This window comes from Amia ocellicauda, chromosome 12 (assembly GCF_036373705.1).
Source record: "Amia ocellicauda isolate fAmiCal2 chromosome 12, fAmiCal2.hap1, whole genome shotgun sequence".
Lineage (NCBI taxonomy): Eukaryota > Metazoa > Chordata > Actinopteri > Amiiformes > Amiidae > Amia > Amia ocellicauda.
Window position 1 is genome coordinate 21,327,983 of NC_089861.1, and position 20,601 is coordinate 21,348,583.

Here is a 20,601-nt window from a genome sequence, read left to right on the forward strand (position 1 = left end):
CAATTTTCCAGTAATCCAAAATAATTCTGATATAATTCTAAAATGAAACCCCCTGCCTTTCTAGTGAGATCCACTTGCCTATAAATGATGAGCTCATTTCCTGGCAGAGGTCGGAGAGCAACTTCCTTGGTGTATCCTTGCTGTTCAGGTCCCATGTGTGCAGCACCTGTTGCATGAGTTTCTGTGCCTTCTTGTGGTCTTGGAGTTGGAGAAAAAAAACACACACAACATTACAAATAGAGCCACATGCAAACACAGAAATACCCATACGAACACAATCCCCCATATTAGCTATTCTAAATTGTAGGTAGTTGTGTGTTTGTGTGGATGCGATATACTGCAATGGACATGTAACATGGTGGACATGTAACACCCTGACTCACTCCTGCATAAAAGGAGGAAGCCAGTACACCTTTGTTGTATGTATGTGTGTGGGGGGGGGGGGGGGTAGTTGAAGGGTGAGAGTGTTTCTTTGGTGAAATATTTGAATACATTGTATTTGTATTACAAGCATGCATTTTAGTTATGTAGACTATGCATGATGATTCACCTTTCTGGTGGACCATTAAAGAGCTTAGAATGTGTTTGCAGTCTGTCCCATCACTGAGGGCCTCATGCAGGTCCAGCAGTAACAGCAGACATTCCACAGAGGGGTCCACTGTCAGAGAGAGACGCCAAAGGTACAATGTTAGATGCACACAGTGCAACATCATATGACATTCAAAGCACCAGGACACCGTTCACTCAGTCTGATCACTCACAGGCCATCAGTGCATTTTTCACAGCTGGCACCATCCACAATCAATCTCTACAGTCATGGTACCCATGCCAGTACTTTATTTTAATTTTCTCCATTCACTTCACATGTTTTCACTTCTGTATTATTAGGCACTGTGTCACAAGTGGTTAACAAGCCCAGACCTTATTGATTTGATTTTTAATTATTTATTATCATGTATATGGTTAATTACTTAATTACTTAAAGACTGGTTCCTTATGGGAAACGGCCGTGAGCAGCAAAGTACACATCTAGTTATGGATTATGATGGGAAGGGATTTAGGGGAAGTCTAGGCTATGGATGTAAACTTTCTCTTTAATTTCTGCAACACATGGATGTCACCAGCCCTGAGAAGAAAATGTTTGTTCTGCCATGTTGCAGGTGATCCTTTCGAGAGGGCTGGGACTTTAAAGAGGACATTGGATTGCTATTTCTCCCATTATGTATGATCTGTGTAATAATGGGGATCGATGTCCTGTGAGTATTTTAGCGAAGTGTTAATGGTTTAGGGTATTCTTTGGGGTTTTTGTATTTGTATTTTTCAGTTTCTTTGCTGCTATTGTAGGGCTATATGTAATCCGCGTTGCAGAGAACATGGACAGAATCGTGGAATTCAGGCACTGAAACACATTACAACAAAGTCATTTAAAAAAACCTATATTATATATGATTGGAACACATTAAAAAAATATTTTTAGCACCTTTCAGCCACCTTACACGACTTGTAAAACAAATTACAGAACAGCAGAACAGAACAGCAGAACAGAAAAGCGCCGCCTGCCTCTTGTGCCGCTTCACTCTCACTACTGGAGCTCCAGTATCGATTAAGTGAAATCAACAGCCAATAACTGAATAAGAGTTATAATGGTGGGTCTCGGAAGGATAAGAATCAACATTTTCATCCTTTATAGTCATACAATGTACATTTGTAAAGAAAGGACACAGCATATCAGCATGTGGCCAAATAACTTTTATGTAATACAATTTAAATTATATTTAAATATATTAGTATTTACAGGTTATAAAGTTTAAAAACAAAACATGACACTCATAACTTGAAGTCTGTTGAAAGATTGTTGTGATGGGACATTGAAAGCAATTGGTATGTATGTATGCATATAATTATTATTATTATTATTATTATTATTATTAATAATAATAATAATAATAATAATAATAATAATAATAATAATACCATTATTATTACTACTACAATGTATCAAAGGTGACAAACATAATTCATTTATAATTTAAATAAGCAAAAATAATCAATAATTTGTCAGAAATACAAATTCGGTGCACCGAAGACACTGTCTGTCCCTCTCCTTTCCAGGCTTTTTGTTTGGTTGTTAGATTTTTTCTGCTCATTTTGTACAGACTGTGGGTACAGACCTAGTTTTTAATCCACATCGCAACTTCCGTGGCATGTGAAAGCTGTCGGGGTGAAGTGAGCCCCAATCACAGAATCATCTATTGATCAGAGAAAATCCTTTTTACTTTTTCAAAAATGTAACCTGAACAAATCGCTTTATCTATGGGATTTTTTGTGTTCCACTGATGTCAATGCCAAAAACTCTTCCTGATTGCTGTTTCTTGGCAGTGCAACAAAAAAATGGTTTCAAATGCAATTGTCTTATATGTATAGCGCAAAACATTACATAAGCTTATATATATATATATATATATATATATATATATATGTGGGACCATTATACCAGGTCCCATTTGTCCAGAGATTGTATAAGTCAAACTGAGGGAGGATCGTCATGGAGTTGAGGCAAGGGAACCAGCAGGACTGAGAGACTGGCCAAGGACACAAAAGAGATTTTGACTCTTGATCCAGGACTGGGTTTCCTGATGTCTGTATACGTAAACATAAATGCTTTTATAGCTTGCTGAGCTTCAGAAGAGGGAAAGATAGTTATATAGACAGGGTTTTTCATTCCGTTGGTTTTGTTTGAGAGCTTTTTATTCTTCAAGAGTTTTCAGGTGCTGAGTGATGTACATGCAGTACTCCAGCCAGACAGAGGAGATGTGAGGCAGACACACATAGTGGAGGCCAGCGAGGGGTTCAGTGTGCTGACTGACAGGACTGCAGGGCCCTAAGAAGAGAAGTGTGGGAGACCAAGAGGGGTCTGAGGGGCCCAAATTCCTTTTAAGTGATTGTTTGAGTGAATGAGAGATCTCTGGCTAGGCGGAAGCAGCTACAGAATGGCGCCCACACAGACACGAGGCCCCTCAAATTACTTTTTTCAAATGTGACTTTTTAAACCAGTACTGTTTTACTTTCTACTGCGTTGATGAGGACAGTTAAAATCATTGTCATAGTTAGTATTTACAGTATTTTTTAGATTTTTCCCAACTTAAAAAATTGTAACCCTTGGGAGAGAGTTGAGTCATTTATCAATAAAATATATCGTTTAATTCCAAATGTCTTTAGTTGTTGTATAAGGTTCTGATCCTGCCAAGGTAATACATATTAATAAGGACATTTCCAGAGTTGCTTAAGCTCTCTTACGTTAAGGAAGTGTAGGTCATGACTACATAAGAAGTGTTCAGTATCAGAACCTACCCTGTGACACTGGTACCATTTATTCATTTGATGGCTGAAAATCATTACATAATTTGAAGTTATCTTACATTGAAAACCAATTAAATATTCAGCTTCATTGAAAGTTATGGACAAGGAAGACAGTATTAAATAAATGTTCATGTAGTGAACTATAATGTACTTTTCGTGTTTACAATATTTGAAACATCTAGAAATGAGTATTTCAATGAATAGCATTGACCACCACATCTCATACTAACACAAAACAACACCAGCACAAAGTGTGGAAAATCTGCTTGGCAGAAGACAATGTCATATGTGAAAAACAACATCACACATCCTCACCTTTAGATTTATGTTTGAACCAGGGGATGGATTTAAGCCAATCTGTAACAAGGAGGCTTCAGATTAGAACACAGGCTAAATTAAACATATACTTTAAATACACTTTCACATCTAGTTTATTTGAAAATAATTTGAATCATGATTCACTTGCAAACATTTTAAAAATTATTTTCAGTTCATTTTGTTTCATTTTGTTTTACACCAGGAAAATATAATCAAATTTGAATTTCATTGAATGTTAATTGACACTTGTTTGTGAACTGAACTTGCGGCTTCATGCAGACCAGAATTCTATTGGTTTCACATTGCACTGTTCCAAAATGCTCAGTTCACTTGCAGTTTACTGTAATACAATTTTCTACCACAAAAAAGAATATTTTACATGCTTTCATCTGCCTCTGTCTTTCCTTTATTTGTTGCTTTCCTTGTATAACCAAAGACAAAACTGTACATACTGAGAGAAATATTAGCAGTTTGTTGGGCTTCAATGGCATGGAAAGGCTGTTCCATCATGTTTGAGTAAGTCTCTTCCACTGTTTGGTTCACTATTTGGGGAAGTTAGTTTCCAAATGAACCACAATGCAATGCTTTCACAAACTTGGCATTGTTCACTTTCACTTTCAAACTAACAAAGACTACCTAGTGGTGCTGATTTGATCCACAGCTACATGTGATTATGTCACTAACAAAGATTTAACATATACATCCAAACAAAACGCACTTCAATTCACAACAAACCTAATAATGTTATATAAAATCTCCGAGATGAGGGGTTAGCAGTGGGACTTCAGTTGTATAGTCAGGTAATCAAAGTGTTGTTGAAGCAAATTAATTGGTGTTTATCATAAGAAAGAAATAGCAAACTTAAAACATCTCGTACTTTGGAACAGACAATTGTTAAAGGAATTGCCAAAGATTACATACATCCTCTGAGAAGTTGCCAGGTACACATGACAGTTCCTGAGATCACTACCAGGGGTCTCCAACATTCCAGCTCTGATATCACCTTTTCTGGTTTTGTTTTTTTCCCTGCAACTCATCATTGAAAAATTGCCCAATTTCTCCTAATCATTTTACTCACACCTGTCCCCAGTTAGCTATCCCCTTCCCTAGTATATATACCTCTCTGTTTGTTAACTTATTCACAAAGTCTTGTTTGGCAAATATAGCAGCATTTCTGAGCCTTACTCCCAATGTTTAACTTCTACAGTTTGCCATCACTTTGACTTCTTCGACCTTGCCTTTTGGATTACCTCTATTGTCCAGTTTGTCCAATCACACAACCTCCTGCTAGTGTCTTGACCTCGCTTTACGGATTACCTTTGAAATAGTGATTGCTATCCCCAGACCCTCTGCCTGTTTTCTGACTTTGTCTTCCTCTCTGCTACTGGATCCTTCACCCCTGTCCACTCAGGCGTAACAGAAGTATACCAATTGTTTTCCCAAAACAAGGCCACAAAGACTTGCAGGTGCCAAACAAGGAATGAGTTGCTGACATGGTGCCCACCACCTTGGCTAACCGTCTGTCTGAACTTTTGGACTGAATGTCCAAATGAACTGAACAGAGACTTTAGTGATTGACTAATTGAACACATTGGTAATATAATGAGTTAAATGCTGTACCTTTGATATATGTTATCATATATTTCTTGTCTTCAACCCAGCTTCCTAAGGCACTGCCACACAATCCTAGAGAAAGAAAGACAGCAGTGAGACATAAGGGAAAGAGTTGATGGAGAGTGACCAGTTCGTTAGAAGATAAAAACTGTCCAGAACAAGAATGTAAGAATATGGGTGGTGAAGAGTTAATATGAATAATCAATGCATTTATTCAATATGTACACCATTGCTTGTATTCTGTATAACTGTATAATTGTATTAGTGGCTGTCTACTCCAATTGGATAGAAGAGGACTGTCCTTTCCTTTTTTAGAATGCCTCTTCTGGTAGATAATATAACCACTTGTAAACAGGAAATCAACAGGCCTTGTGGCCTGAAACAGATGCAGGGTCTCAGTGTGAATTTATTTGAAAAAAAAGCTGATTGACTAAAACTCCTATCCCAATAATTAGTTAGTATAGTGTAGTCTATCATCAATTCTGGGGAATTCCATGTTTAACCCAAATGCACAAGAATTGTGGAAACAAATTTCAAAGATTAATTTTAAATGAATATTATCATTCTTAGAAAGGGGACATTTTGCCTGATTAAGACCCACAATTGGTTAAATTAAGCAGTTAACGATCTGGACAGAACAAAAACCTGTAGGCCCTGCGGATCTCCAGGACCAGGGTTAGCCCCCCTGCTATAGATAATATAGATTTTGAGCAAAACACCTGCTCCAATCCCACTCAATGTAAAACAATCAAAGTGTCAAAGAAATGTACATGAGTAAATTCCAGGATAGTTTAAATGGAAATATGAGATACGATCATTATGTCCTGTTTTGCAAAAACACCTGCTGTGCATTCAACAGAAGAAAAAGTAAAGAAAAGAGAGAACTTGCAAGAAAGTTTGTGGTATCAGCATGTTTAAAGGCAATAAAAACCTTGCAGGTACAGCAGATCCATCTCATCTTGCTGCTGAAGGATTTCCCCTTCTTTGAAAAAGCTGCCAAACTTTGATGTTTCTACGAAGGCACCACACCCAGGGTAACCTGATTTGTGACATGTAATCTCAAACCAGATTCCTTTAAGAGAGAGAGAGGAAGAGAGCATGTTTTAAACCATTGCAAGCAGCAATAATTTCAATGGAAATGTGCTTTTAACCCTAAAAGCATACTTGAGCCTGATATTTCAATTATCTAGTTTCCCCAGCATGTTGTGAGCAATAGACTGTACACATATGCCTCTCAACCTCCCGTGTATTCTGAGCATTTCAATACAAATAGATAACAATTTTGTGACTGTCCAAGTGAATTGTGATTCAAACTTAATAATCACAAATGTTGTAGCAAAGCATAATTATTAGCAGTTATATTTGTACTCTTATATATTATATTTGTTCTAAGGAGATAATGTTTTTCCTTTTACATCCATTGCATTGCATGCAGGATAGCCTAACCGTGTTTGAAAACCTAATCAACCAATCAGGAAAGATTATGGTCATATCTAAATCGCTGTGATACTATGCATGGCAATGTTGAGATTTTTTTCAGAAACCCTGTCTGGAACCTCTGTGATATGAGTATTGCGACCTTGATTGAATTGTCTCCACGATGGCAGCCGACAAGCCTAAGGCCTTGATTCCATCCTGTTCATGGGCCAGATACAAAGTTAAAGCAGAGCTGGATCCAGACACCACAACGTGCCTCGTGCTTGAGACAGGGGATCCGCTCACAGAGGGAGCTGACCAAGCTCTCGGCATAGCAGAAGAATGAGGGCAGAGAGTGTCACAAATAACACTGTCACTCTCTGTCTCCTGATTTTTTTCCAACACTGCTGGGAGTACTGGGAATTAGGGTTGTGCCTATAGCCAATATTATCGTATATGATCATCTTTGAAAATCTGTTTAATTTGCACTTTGCATCTTAGGGGGGTAAGCGCAGTGCGCTTCCTTGGTTCCGAGGGAGCGCATCTCTGGGGGAGATGGGGAGGCTCAGCTAAGAAAGTTGCCTTGATTGATTTTCTCTTCAACCTTCAAGCACAGCTTTATATTAAAAAAAACCCCACAAGATTGAAGATTTTCTCACCACACAAAAATAAATCAATAAATATAAAACATGTAATGTCATTAAAAGATACAAATAAAAGTAATATAAAACATATAGGCTTGTACATGCAACACTTTATAGGCGGTGGTGCACTTCTGCTACTCCCCACCAAGCTCACACCTGCGCAACTGCGCAACGCGCACCTCCCCATCTCAATAATATTGGATATCGTGATGTTTGCACATCCATCATTGGCAATATGTAATTGTGGATATCGCCCAACCCTAGTGGGCCAGCACACTGATCCCCAACACACCTGTCTGGTCTTGGACTGAGAACCACAGAGGGCAATGAGCAGACTATTGTGAGGTGAAGAGATCTACACTTGCCTTGCCGTACCTCTTGCAGATGCACTGCACCACCTGTGGATAAAGATGAAATCCTACTCTGACCAAGAGCTCTGTCCTTCACAAACGTCCATTCCACGCCCCGGAAGGGGGGGCTGGGGTGGGAGTGAAATTTTGGGTGGGTGGAGATTTGCCATATTGATAGTTTGCTGTGATGACATTTGGTGGAACAGATGCTGCTGGAAGCCTTCAGGGCCTGGGAGCTTTGGAGGAGGAGGCTTGGGCTAACCATGTGGACGGGAGAATGGGCTATGACATCTCTGACGTCTCTGCTTCGTAGTTCCCTCGGGTGGCATACCCTTTGTCTTACTGCTGCACCCTTATGAGGCACAGCAGAGGGAATGCAAAGGTACACCTGTGCCATCTGCTTTGACTGCTCTCGAGATCTGAAAGTGCAGTCAAGCATGGCCTCAACTTTTCTATATTTTATTTTTTCCAGGATCATTGCAGTAATATCTACAGAGGTCCTCGTAATTCTGAGCACTACTGTAACAATGTATCGCTTACCTTTGTCATGTTGATCTTTGTTCTCTAGTCTCCATCTGTCAATGGCAGCATAGATTGGGTAGGGATTCACCATTTTCTCATCTGTCTGCTCGGAAACATATTTTGTTTCTTTCTGTAACAAAACACAAAAATCTAAGATGAATAATGTTCTCTCCCAGAACAAAATGGATGTGTCATTACTGAGAAATATGTCCAGCTCTCTTGAATCAGCAGAATGAGAGAAAGGATTAAATTAAAAGTGCCGGGATAGACTTCTTCTCTACAGTCTTGTGTTCTGCTTCTCTCTACTACTTACATACTTTACTCAAACTGGCAATCAGACAGAGAGAAAGAGACACAGGAAGACACCTAAAGTAAAATATGGATACATAAACATTGACAAACAGACACCTGTATTGAGACAGATGCACAGACAGAAACCTAAAGCAAAAGATGGACACACAGACACCTACAGTGATACAGACACATAGACAGGCACCTATATTGAAAGATTGACACATAGACAAACAACTACAGTGACAAAAACACACAGGCAGAATGTTTTTACCCATTTCACAGCAGGATAAACAAACAGGGCAGTCCAGACATCTGTCAGAGAGAAGTTACTATCGTTGGATGCCTTATTTATCCTGGTCAATATGTCATGGAAAGAAATATTTTCATTTGTGAGTGCCTGTACCATCTCAGACTCTTTCTGCCCCACTTGAGTTGACCAATTCTCATCGCTGTACAGAGAAGACATACATCTGCAATGACAGAAACACACACACAATGGTACATTATTCCTTTTCTCTTTGTTACACTTTGTTTCTCAAGTTACACTTGAAGGATAGACTCAAATAGAGAAGTGGCAAGGTTGTCTCATCTTCTCAGGAATGAAAGAAAGAACCTGATCAGTGAATATACAGTAAACATTTATTTCAATTAGGAACAGCGAATACACAATCTGAATTAAACAGTAGTGAGAGAGATTGTTGTGTTGCTGAGTTAATGAAGACTCCACTCCACTCCACATATTTACAAAAAGAACCCAGTCTGCAAAAATTACTCCAATTCTTTGCACTGCAGCCTGCAGACCCTTGTCCATTGCCCTGGTACAGAATAACTCCACACTGTACCCCTCTGTCCATACACCCCAGGGCTGCAGACTCACCAGGTGGATCCTGACACTCCACACAGGTACATGATTGAATCCAGCAAGTCCTGGGCTCCCAGCTCACTTAGCGTACCCATCAGAGCCACCATGGCACGCAGACCCCCCCCAGAGCCCAGCAATGCGATCGAGGGCACGTCAGCCTGTAGGATACAATAGTTCCTGATGTGTACTTCCAGTCCCATTTTCATTTTTTTTTTAAATAAGTACCATATCACAACATATGCCACACAACATTACTTGACATTTATGATAATGCATTCCAATTGACAAGGAATATTCAATTTCTGCAGGGACTTTTGTATAGTGACTTTCCTCTGCTCAATGGCCTTTTTTTCCTCCTCACAGAGAGTGTGATGAGCTCGAACAGGACAAGAGCTGAAAAAATGTAGAATTTACAATGGGCACATTAACATGTGAAAGACGTACAGACAGTGACACAGACACACATAGCGTCACCACTGTTGGGATCGGATGTGCACACTATCATTTATTTCTGTATGGATGCAGTATATGAACACCTTTGGGAGTTGTGGGATTCAAGTTAAAATCAAGGATCCTCAGTTTTAGAAACATCCTTATTTTCAATGTATAAAAAATGTTGAAAAAGATATATTGTTTTATGTATGTACATATTCCTTTATTTTAATTCTGAATAAAATAAAAAACAATTACCCCTGTTATAAAATAAGAAACGATGTGCCCTGTTTCAGAACATGAGCTTAAAGATGCTCAAAACATAAATGGCAATTTTCATAAAAAACAATGCACTTTTTCTCAAAATGTCACTATCTTTTCTGGATTGTTTGTAGGACAATGGGAGGCAACAACATTCTGGTCTTAATTAGAACACACATTTCAATATTGTTTGTTTAATATCTGTTTTTACATATACTGTGAGACCTGACTTTGCCTTTCCAGTAGGACAGGATTCTTAATGGTTAACATTTCACACACCATCAAAACAGTTAGAGAATGAATGCAGGGAAGACAAAAGTGTGAGCATTTCAAGAATAGACAAGCTTTTCTGTGTGAAGGTGGCATTTCAAATATTATTAATGATCTCTGTGTGTGTGTGTGAGCTGATGGCCCTTGTAGCTACAGGATGATCAATGAGTCTAGTGCAGTTTTTAATTAACCTGCTGCTGGCTAGACTTTCTTGGCAAAACGGGAAGCCAAGTGTGTAAGTCTTCTATGCCAGTAAAGATCCTCTCCTTCATCAAGACCCCTACTGTGCCTCATGGTAATTGGTGTCTTGCAGCTCCAGGCTACATCAGTAGGGGAGCTGCAGTGGTCCCCAGAGGTGTATAACATCTTGCCAACCACTGTCCTACTGCCTTTTGGGTTATCTCCAGGTGGACTAAAGGCTAGGGAAGTAAACCCCAACATACAATTTATGGCTGGGGACCCGCACAGGCAGCATAGATATACCAGATCGCCGGCAGTCCCCTGCAGCATCGACCGGCTGAAGGTTGTCTTGAGTTCTCTTGCCACCCCTGATGGGGAGGGCCCTAAAAAATGTGGTCTAAACATTGCCTGTTCCACACTCTCCGGGCAGTTTACCGCAGCTGTCAGAGCATCCCCCTTATGCAGTCGAAAACCAAAGATCTATCATCCACTACAAATAGCTTCATGGAACGTCTGTACACTTCTCAACTCACGCGAACACTCCAACCACCCTCGTGGCTCACAAGCTGCAAAACATTGACATTGCAACTCTCAGCAAAACCCAATTCCATGGCAAAGACTATCTAACCGAGGGTTAAAACTTCTTCAGGAAGGCTGATGACCTGGCATATACCGCTAGCTGAGGGATGCTGCACAACCCTTATCAGCACATATGCCCCAACCTTGGACTCCGACAATGACAATAAAGAACCCTTCTACAGATCCTTGGACATCCTCAACCCACTAAAAAATGATAAGCTCCTACTTTATTGCAAGAGTCGGTTCAGAACACCTTATTTGGCCACGAGTACTAGGCAGATATGGGGTAAGGATGCTGAACAACAATGGGTTGCAGCCTCTCACCCTCTGCTCTGAACATCGCCTAGTTATAACCAACTTACTGTTCCAAGACACAAGTTCAAGACATTGTGGCAGCATCCATGTTCCAAGCACTGGCACCTCTTGATTACATTATCATTCATCAGAATGTCATTACCAAAGGTCTGGTCCTCATTATCAGAGCCATGTGGGCAGCTGACTGCTGGACTGACCACAGGCTAATCAGGGCTAAGCTCAGAATCACAATACCCTGGCAATACAAAAAAAACTCTCTGCAGTCCCTGAGGACTCTGACCCAAACACAATGTGGTCTTAGCTGAGCACTGCCATCCGTGATGTGGCCTGAAACAGTTGGCTTCTCACACAAACACCACTAGGACTGGTTTGATGATAATGCCCCCATCATCCACACCATCCTCAAGGCCAAATATGCAGCCCTTTTGCCAAACCCCACCTCCCTCACTCACAAACACCATCTGTATGCTGCCAGAACTGAAACTCAGCAAGCTCTGCACATCATGGAGAACAACTGGTGGGCCGAAAAATCCAGAGCCTTGTGGACTCCAACAAACCACAAGGGTTCTATGATGCAAGCAAAAACCTGTATGCCCCACTTAAACCAACCCTGTCCCCAGTCTGGTCAGCAGATGGCAACACCTTCCTCAAGGACAAGCAGAACATTTTAGCTCCCTCCTCAACCACACTATCCCTACCAACACCTCCATCTTGGATATACTCCCAAACCTCCCTCCCTCCATGCACCTTGATACACCTTCTCTGAGGTCTCCCTTTCAAGAACAACAAGAGTGCAGGGCTCGATGACATTCCGGACGAGATCCTAAAACAAGGAGGCTACCTTCTCACCCGCAGTGTATTCAAGCTCATTAAGACCATCAGGCAGACTGAGACCATCACACAAGATTGGAAGGATGCCAACATCGTAATCATCTACAAGGAAAAAGGTGACCGAGCATCCTGTGGCAACAGCATCATGCTCTGCCGGCAAACCCAATGTGGTTTCATTAAAGGCTGCAGCACCACAGACAAGTTATTTGTGTCCAAACATCTACAAAAAAAAATGTGTGAGGAAAACCAGGACCTATACATCACATTCATCGACCTTGCAAAGGCTTTTGATTCCTTCAACTGTAAAACCCTCTGGCAGCTCACTAAACTTGGGGTACGAACCAAGTTTCTTAACATCCTTAAGGAGCTCCATGCCAGAATGCATGCAAGAGTTCTGGTAGGTGGCCTCCAATCAGAGCCCTTTAGCATTGTCAAAAATGGGTGCATCTTGGCTCCAGTCTTCTTCAAAATTCTCCCAGCTGCTGTCTCCCAACTTTCCCACATCTCCCTCTGCAAGTCAGATGGCGTCAACCTCGGGTACTGGTTAGATGGGAAACTGTAGGCGTCTCCAGGCTAAGTTCAAGACAAAAATCCACCAGGTCTTTGAGCTGCAGTACTGTCAGGGTTCCCACTCGATTCAGGGTTCCATTTTCCATGACTTTTCCATGACTTTCCAGGACAATTTCCATTATTTTCCAGGAAAAAAGTAAAGTTCAAACTAAACATTTTCTATATCGCAAATATTTTTTCCTCTTTGACATATTCAGCCAATGCTCAAAAATAACATTAATAATGTGCATAATAACAGTCAGTGTGCATAATGATCATATTTGTATGCAGATTAACGGCTGCCATTACTAAAGGTCTATGTAAATAGTTATATGTAAGGTGCATGTTACTGAACTGATGCCATACTAAATCTCTCTACTCTATCTCCACCCTACCAAACTACTTCAGAAGTACAGTAAATGGGTCATTCCATGTCAAATGAACACAGAAAAGTGGATTTTGACCCTCATCATCTCAGAGTTATGAAATCAATGTTATAGTTAGTAACAAATATGGTAAGCACTCCTGCAATATTATTTTGTAGAAACAAAATAATCTCCAAGAAATTAAACTAATTGATGCTTTCATTTCCTAGAATTCATACAGTTTTCACTAAATATAGCTCCCAACATTGGATCTAAATCCAACATCAAATCTGGTTGGCGAGGGTAACCAGGGAACTCTTAATGTTGAGCCCTGTCCTGATAATGTTTCAGAAGATGAGGAACCAAAATAATTGGTTAAAGTCTACCACCCTTAAAGCTCACAACCAATCTCACCATTATGGACAGTAGAACAATAAAATTATGAAATGATGCAATCTCAAATTTTCACATTTAACATTGTTTATTAAATCTCAAAGTATATAAACTGGTAATCAGTTATTCAATCTTCCTTTCAGCCAGTCAGTAAGCACCAGTTAGTCAATCAGTACCAGTCATTTAGTAATTCTACACCAGTCTCAGTCCATACAATGCTGTTTTTTTTCTCAGCTCAGTGAGCTGATTTTCAAGAGTGTTGTACTCTTTCATTTGCTCATGAATTTTGATCCTGAATGCGTTTTGACTTGGCTAGCAATGTAAAATTATGCTTCAGCAGTCTTTGCCAACTTGTTGGCTTCTTTGGACATTGCCTCAATGCTGCTGTTGAGGATTCTTTTCTTGTAATCTATTTTTTTAATCTGTTCTTCCACAGCCTTTCTCTTCATGGTGTGCATCTCTGTTGTCTTAGCATTCCTCTGTTCCTCCAGATGCTGGTGGTACCTTGGTCTTGCTGCCCGGACATTAATCTTAAACTTCTGGGTTAGCTGGATCTCAGTAATGTGAGGCAGAGACTCGATAGCATCATAAACCATTCTAATGCCCACAAGGGTTCTCTCTTTTAATTCTCCACAATAACGTCTTTATTGACTGAGAAGCCTCTCTCTACAGATGCCTGACCATGTAACAAAGTGAGAAGAATCTTTACCAGATCCCATAACTTCTAGTATTTCTTGTACCCCATGTATTTTTGGAGGAAGATGTCCAGCCGGTCTTTCTTGTGTTCAAAGGACAGGAACTCTGCTGAATGCTCAGTCATGTCAGTGGAGAAGGACTTGTAGGGGGACAGCAGTTTATCACATTGTTCACCACAAAGCCATTTGCCATTTAGCAGTGTGGTCAAGAGCTTTCAAAACTTTGAAGAAAGGTCAGCCTGTTGGCTTGACAATTTGCTGAGGATCCACACAGGTAAGCTGGCCTAAAGAGGATATTTGAGTGCACATTTATCCAACATGATTTTTGTTTTTGGAAATATGATGATTTTTCCCTGACTTTTCCAGGTTCAAAACATTTTTGACCTTTCTCCCTGATTTTTCCATGACTTTCTAGGTCAATGTTGTTTTCCCAGACTTTCAGGTTTTTCCATGACCATGGGAACCCTGGACTGTGCCCTTCTGGCCTACACCCCTGAGGCCATGCAGCATGCCCTCAAGTAGGCCTCAATTTAATATAAAAAATAAAATGAAATAATCACCCAGCTCTCCAAATCATCAGTTTCAACCCCAACCTTAAACAACAATGGAACTCCCCTCAAGGTAGTTCACTTCACCTACCTTGGTGATCCATACCCATATCGCTAAAGCCTCTGCTGCTGTCTCCGCACCAGAGTCTTCAGCATCAACAATATCAAAACCAGTACCAAAGTCTCAGTTTAAACAGCAGTCTGCATCTCCACTCTCCTGTATGGCTCAGAAACCTGGACCCCTTACCACCACCACATCTCCTTCAGGCCTTCATCAACCGCTGTCTCCAGCATATCCTTGGCCTGTCATGCAAGGATTGTGGAGCCTGCACAGACATACAGTACTGTGCAAAAGTTTTAGGCAGGTGTGAAAAAATGCTGTAAAGTTAGAATGCTTTCAGAAAAATACATGTTAATAGATTATATGTATCAATTAACTAAATTCAAAGTGAGTGAACAGAAGAAAAATTTAAATCAAATCCATACCTCAACTCAGGAGCAGATGTCATCATTGATTTCGATGGACAGCCAAGAGAGGGTGTGTGTGTGTGTGTGTGTGTGTGTGTGTGTGTGTGTGTGTGTGCACTGCTCTGTAGGCAATATTTGTAGCTATAAAATAATTGATAATGAATTGTTTCTATTGGTGTGTCCATTCTATTGTGTAAGGAAATGTTCGCTCAAATTCCACTGCCCTTACTCTATCTACCATGATGATTGCACTCCATTGACTTGAAGTAGGCACATTAACGAAATGTAAATATACGTTACAAATAGGAATACTGGTATTCTGGTTTTAGACAGAGTACATACAGCCTTCCTCAAACGTAATATAAATCATAATTTGAAGCCTGTTGCTGATCCCTGAATATGGAGATCATCTTAAAATAGAAGAAGAGATACTCACCTGCTGGTAGGACTTGTCATTTTCAACTGTAAGATCAACCTGGAAAAGGAATATACAGACATCCAAGGTGCAGTGAGTACTATTCACCCATCTAAACTATTAGATTAGTTAGTTAGTTTTTTCTAGTAATTTCAGTTAGTCAGAAACTGAAAACAATCAGCATACACCTCATTAGCTATTTACTAGAAGCACCAGTACATGGGACACACAGTCCTGAATGGTAGACATGCTTGATTTCCTATTGGAAATTACATGTTGAATAGGGATATTGAAAACACTTCTTGTGCTTCTACCTCTTTCAGGTCATCATTTGTCCGTGGATTTGTGTTGAGCACATCCTAAAATGTACATACAATTTTCTATCAGTTCAGAGACTGCAGGGGTTAGCAGTACAAACAATCCCCTTGAACCCATAAGAATTACCAAATAATGGTGGGGTAAACCTTAAGTGAGTATGCTCTCTCAGTTTATTTGGATGTGTGTTGTCATAACTTCTTGGATAGCAACTTAGGAATCACCAGATTTGCCTTCTCCAGGGCAACTATTATAAAGTCAACCATGGTTAGCTTCATGGTCTTACTGCTTGGAAGTAAACTTATTAGGTTTACATTTTTAAAAGTGTGTAGTGAGTGGTATGCAGTGGCGGAACTAGAGTTTTATACATGGGGTGGCCAGAGGGTGGCCAAGGCTACTTCAATGGGTCCATAGACCATGACAGAAAATGTGTGTGTAACCCTAACCTGGCATCTAAGGAGCAAGAATGAATCCTATGATTGCTGATTAGAGGTAGAAGTGATAATTCACTTAACCCGGAGTTCTTCAATGTGGCAGATAATGTGGTCCAAAAGGGTTACTTCACTAGAACTCTTTAACATGCTATGAATAGTCAGTGTCTCTACCTCGGAACTGCAGCTCAATTTCTTTCTTTATCTCACACACACACACATCATCTACCAGCCTAAGTTACTAGTTAGATCATGGCTAGCCCTACTCTGCAGTAAGTAACTGAGGTAGCTATAATTTCTTACACCTTTACAATAGCAAACAGGCTATCTGCAAATTGTGGGAATCTTTTGAGTAATGTTAAAAGATTTCAAGTTCTGAGTTCAAGTATGAAAATCTAACTGAGTCAATGTATTTCAAATTGCTAAATGTTAACTTGCTGAACACTGACAGCTGTAGCCTACTAGTTACCACACATTATCTAAACATGCGTATACTGTAACTTACGACACTGCACTGTTATATGCGTGTATTACTAGCACAGATGTGAACATAATGTTAGGCTAAATTGGGAACCGATCTCTCTTATCTGATTAACTGTCTGTTAATGGAGCCAAAGGTCTAACATTACACAGCGACTCAAATTGTTCAGGAAACATAAACCCGATGCTAAACCTTAAAACTTCAAATATGATGTTTTCGCAAATCGCGAAAAGAGCTTGTGGAGCTGTGGAAATATTCTCTCTTCTTCTTCTTATGTTCTTCTTATTCTTATTTTTCTGTATCTTGCAACAAATGTTAAAATTCTCTTTTCCTCGTCTTCAATTTGAAAAATGTGCCGCCGAACGTCAAAATAAATTCTTCTTTCAACAAGAGGTGAAACGAAATGTCAATCATCATCAAACTGCCAGTAGCCACTGAAATTTTGGGGTGGCCCCAGGGTGGCCAATTAGATGTCAGGGGTGTCCAATGTGACCCCAGACACCACTCTGGCTCCATGATACCATAATTTCAGAATTACTATGATGTTTCCTTTAAGGACAAATTCATATACACCCAACTCACTTAAAATTAAACATATTCACTGCAAATTAGTTAGATCAAGCTTGTGTCTGATCTGGCCCCTAAACCCTATACCCCTGTGCCCTACAATCAAGAGCCTATTCTCCAGTCCCTTATACCCTACACATCAGACCTGCAAATGCATATATTTGATCCTGAAAGAGTATACTTAGGCATAGCTGTGGTATCCATGCCATAACATGTTGAGTTAAACCTGCGTAAAAACTATGGGCCCAATATTCAGAGGGTTTGAGCACCACACAGAGGAGTATGCACTTTCCAAATGTCTTGAAAAATGTTAATTATTTGCCATATTCAAGACCTGGATTGCGTGGTGCAATCCATTCTGTTCACCAAATAAATGTATTAATGGGGGACCAACACACAGGTGACAATGGAAAGTGTAGAACTGTCTCTGTGTTTATATGGTTGTATGTGTGCTGTACTAGAACAAGTTCCTAACAGTCTTTTTTTTTACAGAACGGCAATACGTACAGTTAGGTCCATACATATTTGGACAAGGACACAATTTTCATCATTTTGGCTCTGTACATTACCACATTGGATTTGAAATGAAACACTCAATATGTTCTTTTAGTGTAGGATATAAAGATATTTTTTATGATTTAGATATATCTCGAAATATTTGAAGATATTTTGAAATGCATTTAGAGATATCTCTACATGATAATTTGGCTTGCCATATGCCTGTGCTGCTGGCTGTTAAATTTACACACTTGCACTTGATTCCCTGAAATGAGCCCTGGAGATAAAGAGGGAGTGGCAGCACAACTTCAGAAAGGAACACCAGCAGAGAGAAAGACCAGCAGCAACAGCAGTCTGAGCAAAAGAGGCAGAGGGAGAGGAGAAGTGAGCAGCAGAATGGGGAGAGAGAAAGCCAGTCCCACAGCTCCAATGGCATGGACATGTTGACAGTCAGGGATATTCCCAGAGGAACCAGACATCAGTGAGGACACTTGGAATAGAATACATTACTTCTGCATGTTTGTTCAGAAATGCCCATAATTTGGGATTATATTTTTTTTCCAGGAGAATATTAACATGAACAAATTACTCAAAATGAAAATTACATTGTTAGCATTCAGTCATTTCTTTCCCTTCTGTCAATCTCACTGTTTTATTCTTTTAATGCATACATGTATTAAATTACCATTTATACTAATTGTTAGGTCAATACTAATGAGCCTAATTCGCAATTAGCATATTTCTTAATTGTGATTTAAATTACCATAACTGGGGAGGCTGCAGAGATATCTAGGGCATAACAGTTATTTAAAAACAGATTTGCAGAAAACAAGGGGCCTTACATATAGCATCCCATGGAAAAAAACTGTAAAATGGGCAAAGATATAATCAGATTCAGATTGCTAGAAGATCCTCTCTCTCATTGGTACTGTAGAGAACATGCCACTATATAAATGTGGATTATCTTAATTATCTAGTTAGTTAGTTAGTGCAGTTATCAACTTTAAAGGGTGGGTGGCACAGTGGTATGTTGGTTTGTGCTGCTGCCTCATGTGGGTTAGGTTGATTTGTCTCTTTAAATTGCCCTGTCTGTGTGTATTGCCCAGCAATGGAGTGGTGTCCTGTCCTGGGTGTATTCCTGCCTTGTGTCGTATGCCTGCCTGCTCTGGCTTTCCCACAACCCTAAGAAGGAAAAGTGGTTTTGAAGATGGATGGAACTTTGAAGGGCATTTTTCCCACAATCTCTTCTCTTCATATACTATTGTAAATCTGTTTTCTGGTAAGAATAATGCTTTCCTCTCCAATCATGTTAATATTACTTTAATTTGGGGACTGTTCTAATTCAGTGCCATAGGACAGTAACACATAAAAATAAATAAATCAGATGCACAACTGTACAATGAAATTAATGAAGCTAAATCACTGACTAAAATTAACAGAAAACCTTGGTTGCAATCTCTGTGGCTGAATCTGGTGTGGTTAGATGATTTATTTAGCTCTTGATAGTTACTTAGGTGTTAGAAAAAATAATCTTACCGTCTTAAACTTCTGCTTTTATTCTTCTTCTCTCTCTCTCTCTCTCTCTCTCTCTCTCTCTCTCTCTCTCTCTCTCTCTGCTGGCCTAGCTGCAATGATGCCAATACACTGACCTGGGACATTGAATTTATATACTTGATAAATGTTGGATTGTTTGTGTTTTTAAGTCTGAACCATCCCTTTTTTGAAAGGCGGAGCAAAGCAGATGTGCATGAATCTGGAGGACATTTTGGGACATTTGCCAACAATGGGCAAATATCTATAGGTGGAACTGCCTCCATAAAAATGTGTTTATGTTAATATCTGGTTAATGCTTTGTAATATTAGTCAAGCCCAAAAAATGTATTAAATAGAATGCTGATAGATTTTGCACAAATGGGCTTTGTAAAATAAGATATGATTTGGAATTCATAAAAAAAAAAAAAAATTGGTAGCAACCGAAATACTATTTTGTAAAAAATCTTATGAAGTTTATGTATAATTTATAACCAGAATGAATAATGATTCCTAACTGTTTTATAATTTTTTTTGCATACTTCTATTAAACCATTTTGGCCAGTGTTTTTTGATCTCCAATTTGCTAAATTTTGGTACGAATTTCTCCTGACTAGAGCCCTGCATTTCAGCCCGAGCCCGACGGGCCCCGACTTATTTACACCCCTCGGGCCAGGCTTCGGGCCAATTTTCACGTCATAGTTCACACGAGGGCCGGGGATCGGGCCTGTTTTAGGCTCCTCCTCCTTTTTTATATTTGAGATATTAATTGATGAAAAGAAACTATGAGAAGTTGATGATGGTAAAACAAACATATAAAGACGTTTTATAACCTATCACACTGACACGCATGAGAGTCTGCTCATGCACACACACGCACACAGGTTTCCCATGGAGAGCATGCTACGCACCTGCGCAGACCGGCTCGCACGGTGTTAGTGTCCCCGCCAGCGTCTTCAGCGCAGCTGGAAGAGTTAGAGAAGAAACACGACTGGACTGAAACCTCCACTGTGGATGCTGTGCTTGTTCTCCATGATGCTCTTTAAGAGACTGTTCTTCTGGCTGTAGCCATGTTAAGACTAGGAGGCTGTCTTGTTT

General features: G+C 39.8%; 1 protein-coding gene across 1 annotated transcript; it reads right to left on the reverse strand.

The window, feature by feature from the left end:
* Positions 1-37: 37 nt before the first annotated feature.
* LOC136764018 (cytosolic phospholipase A2 gamma-like) lies at positions 38-19,588 on the reverse strand. The gene is made up of 10 exons (XM_066717848.1): positions 19,510-19,588; positions 15,703-15,741; positions 9,396-9,538; positions 8,790-8,988; positions 8,243-8,354; positions 6,224-6,364; positions 5,299-5,364; positions 3,676-3,717; positions 551-658; positions 38-198 (listed from the first exon to the last, which is right to left on the reverse strand). Exons 4-10 carry the CDS (start codon positions 8,982-8,984, stop codon positions 38-40), a joined length of 825 nt encoding a protein of 274 aa, XP_066573945.1. The 5' UTR covers positions 8,985-8,988; positions 9,396-9,538; positions 15,703-15,741; positions 19,510-19,588.
* Positions 19,589-20,601: the final 1,013 nt, after the last annotated feature.

Bases quoted from the DNA above. Each gene is read 5' to 3' on its own strand.
- LOC136764018 (XM_066717848.1), bottom strand. From the start codon at position 8,984: ATGTCTTCTCTGTACAGCGATGAGAATTGGTCAACTCAAGTGGGGCAG. The intron at 5,365-6,223 runs GTTTTTATTGCC...TTCTTTCTCTAG, and splicing joins GGATCTGCTGTACCTGCAAG to GATTGTGTGGCAGTGCCTTA. The intron at 199-550 runs GTGAATCATCAT...TCCAACTCCAAG, and splicing joins TTTAATGGTCCACCAGAAAG to ACCACAAGAAGGCACAGAAA.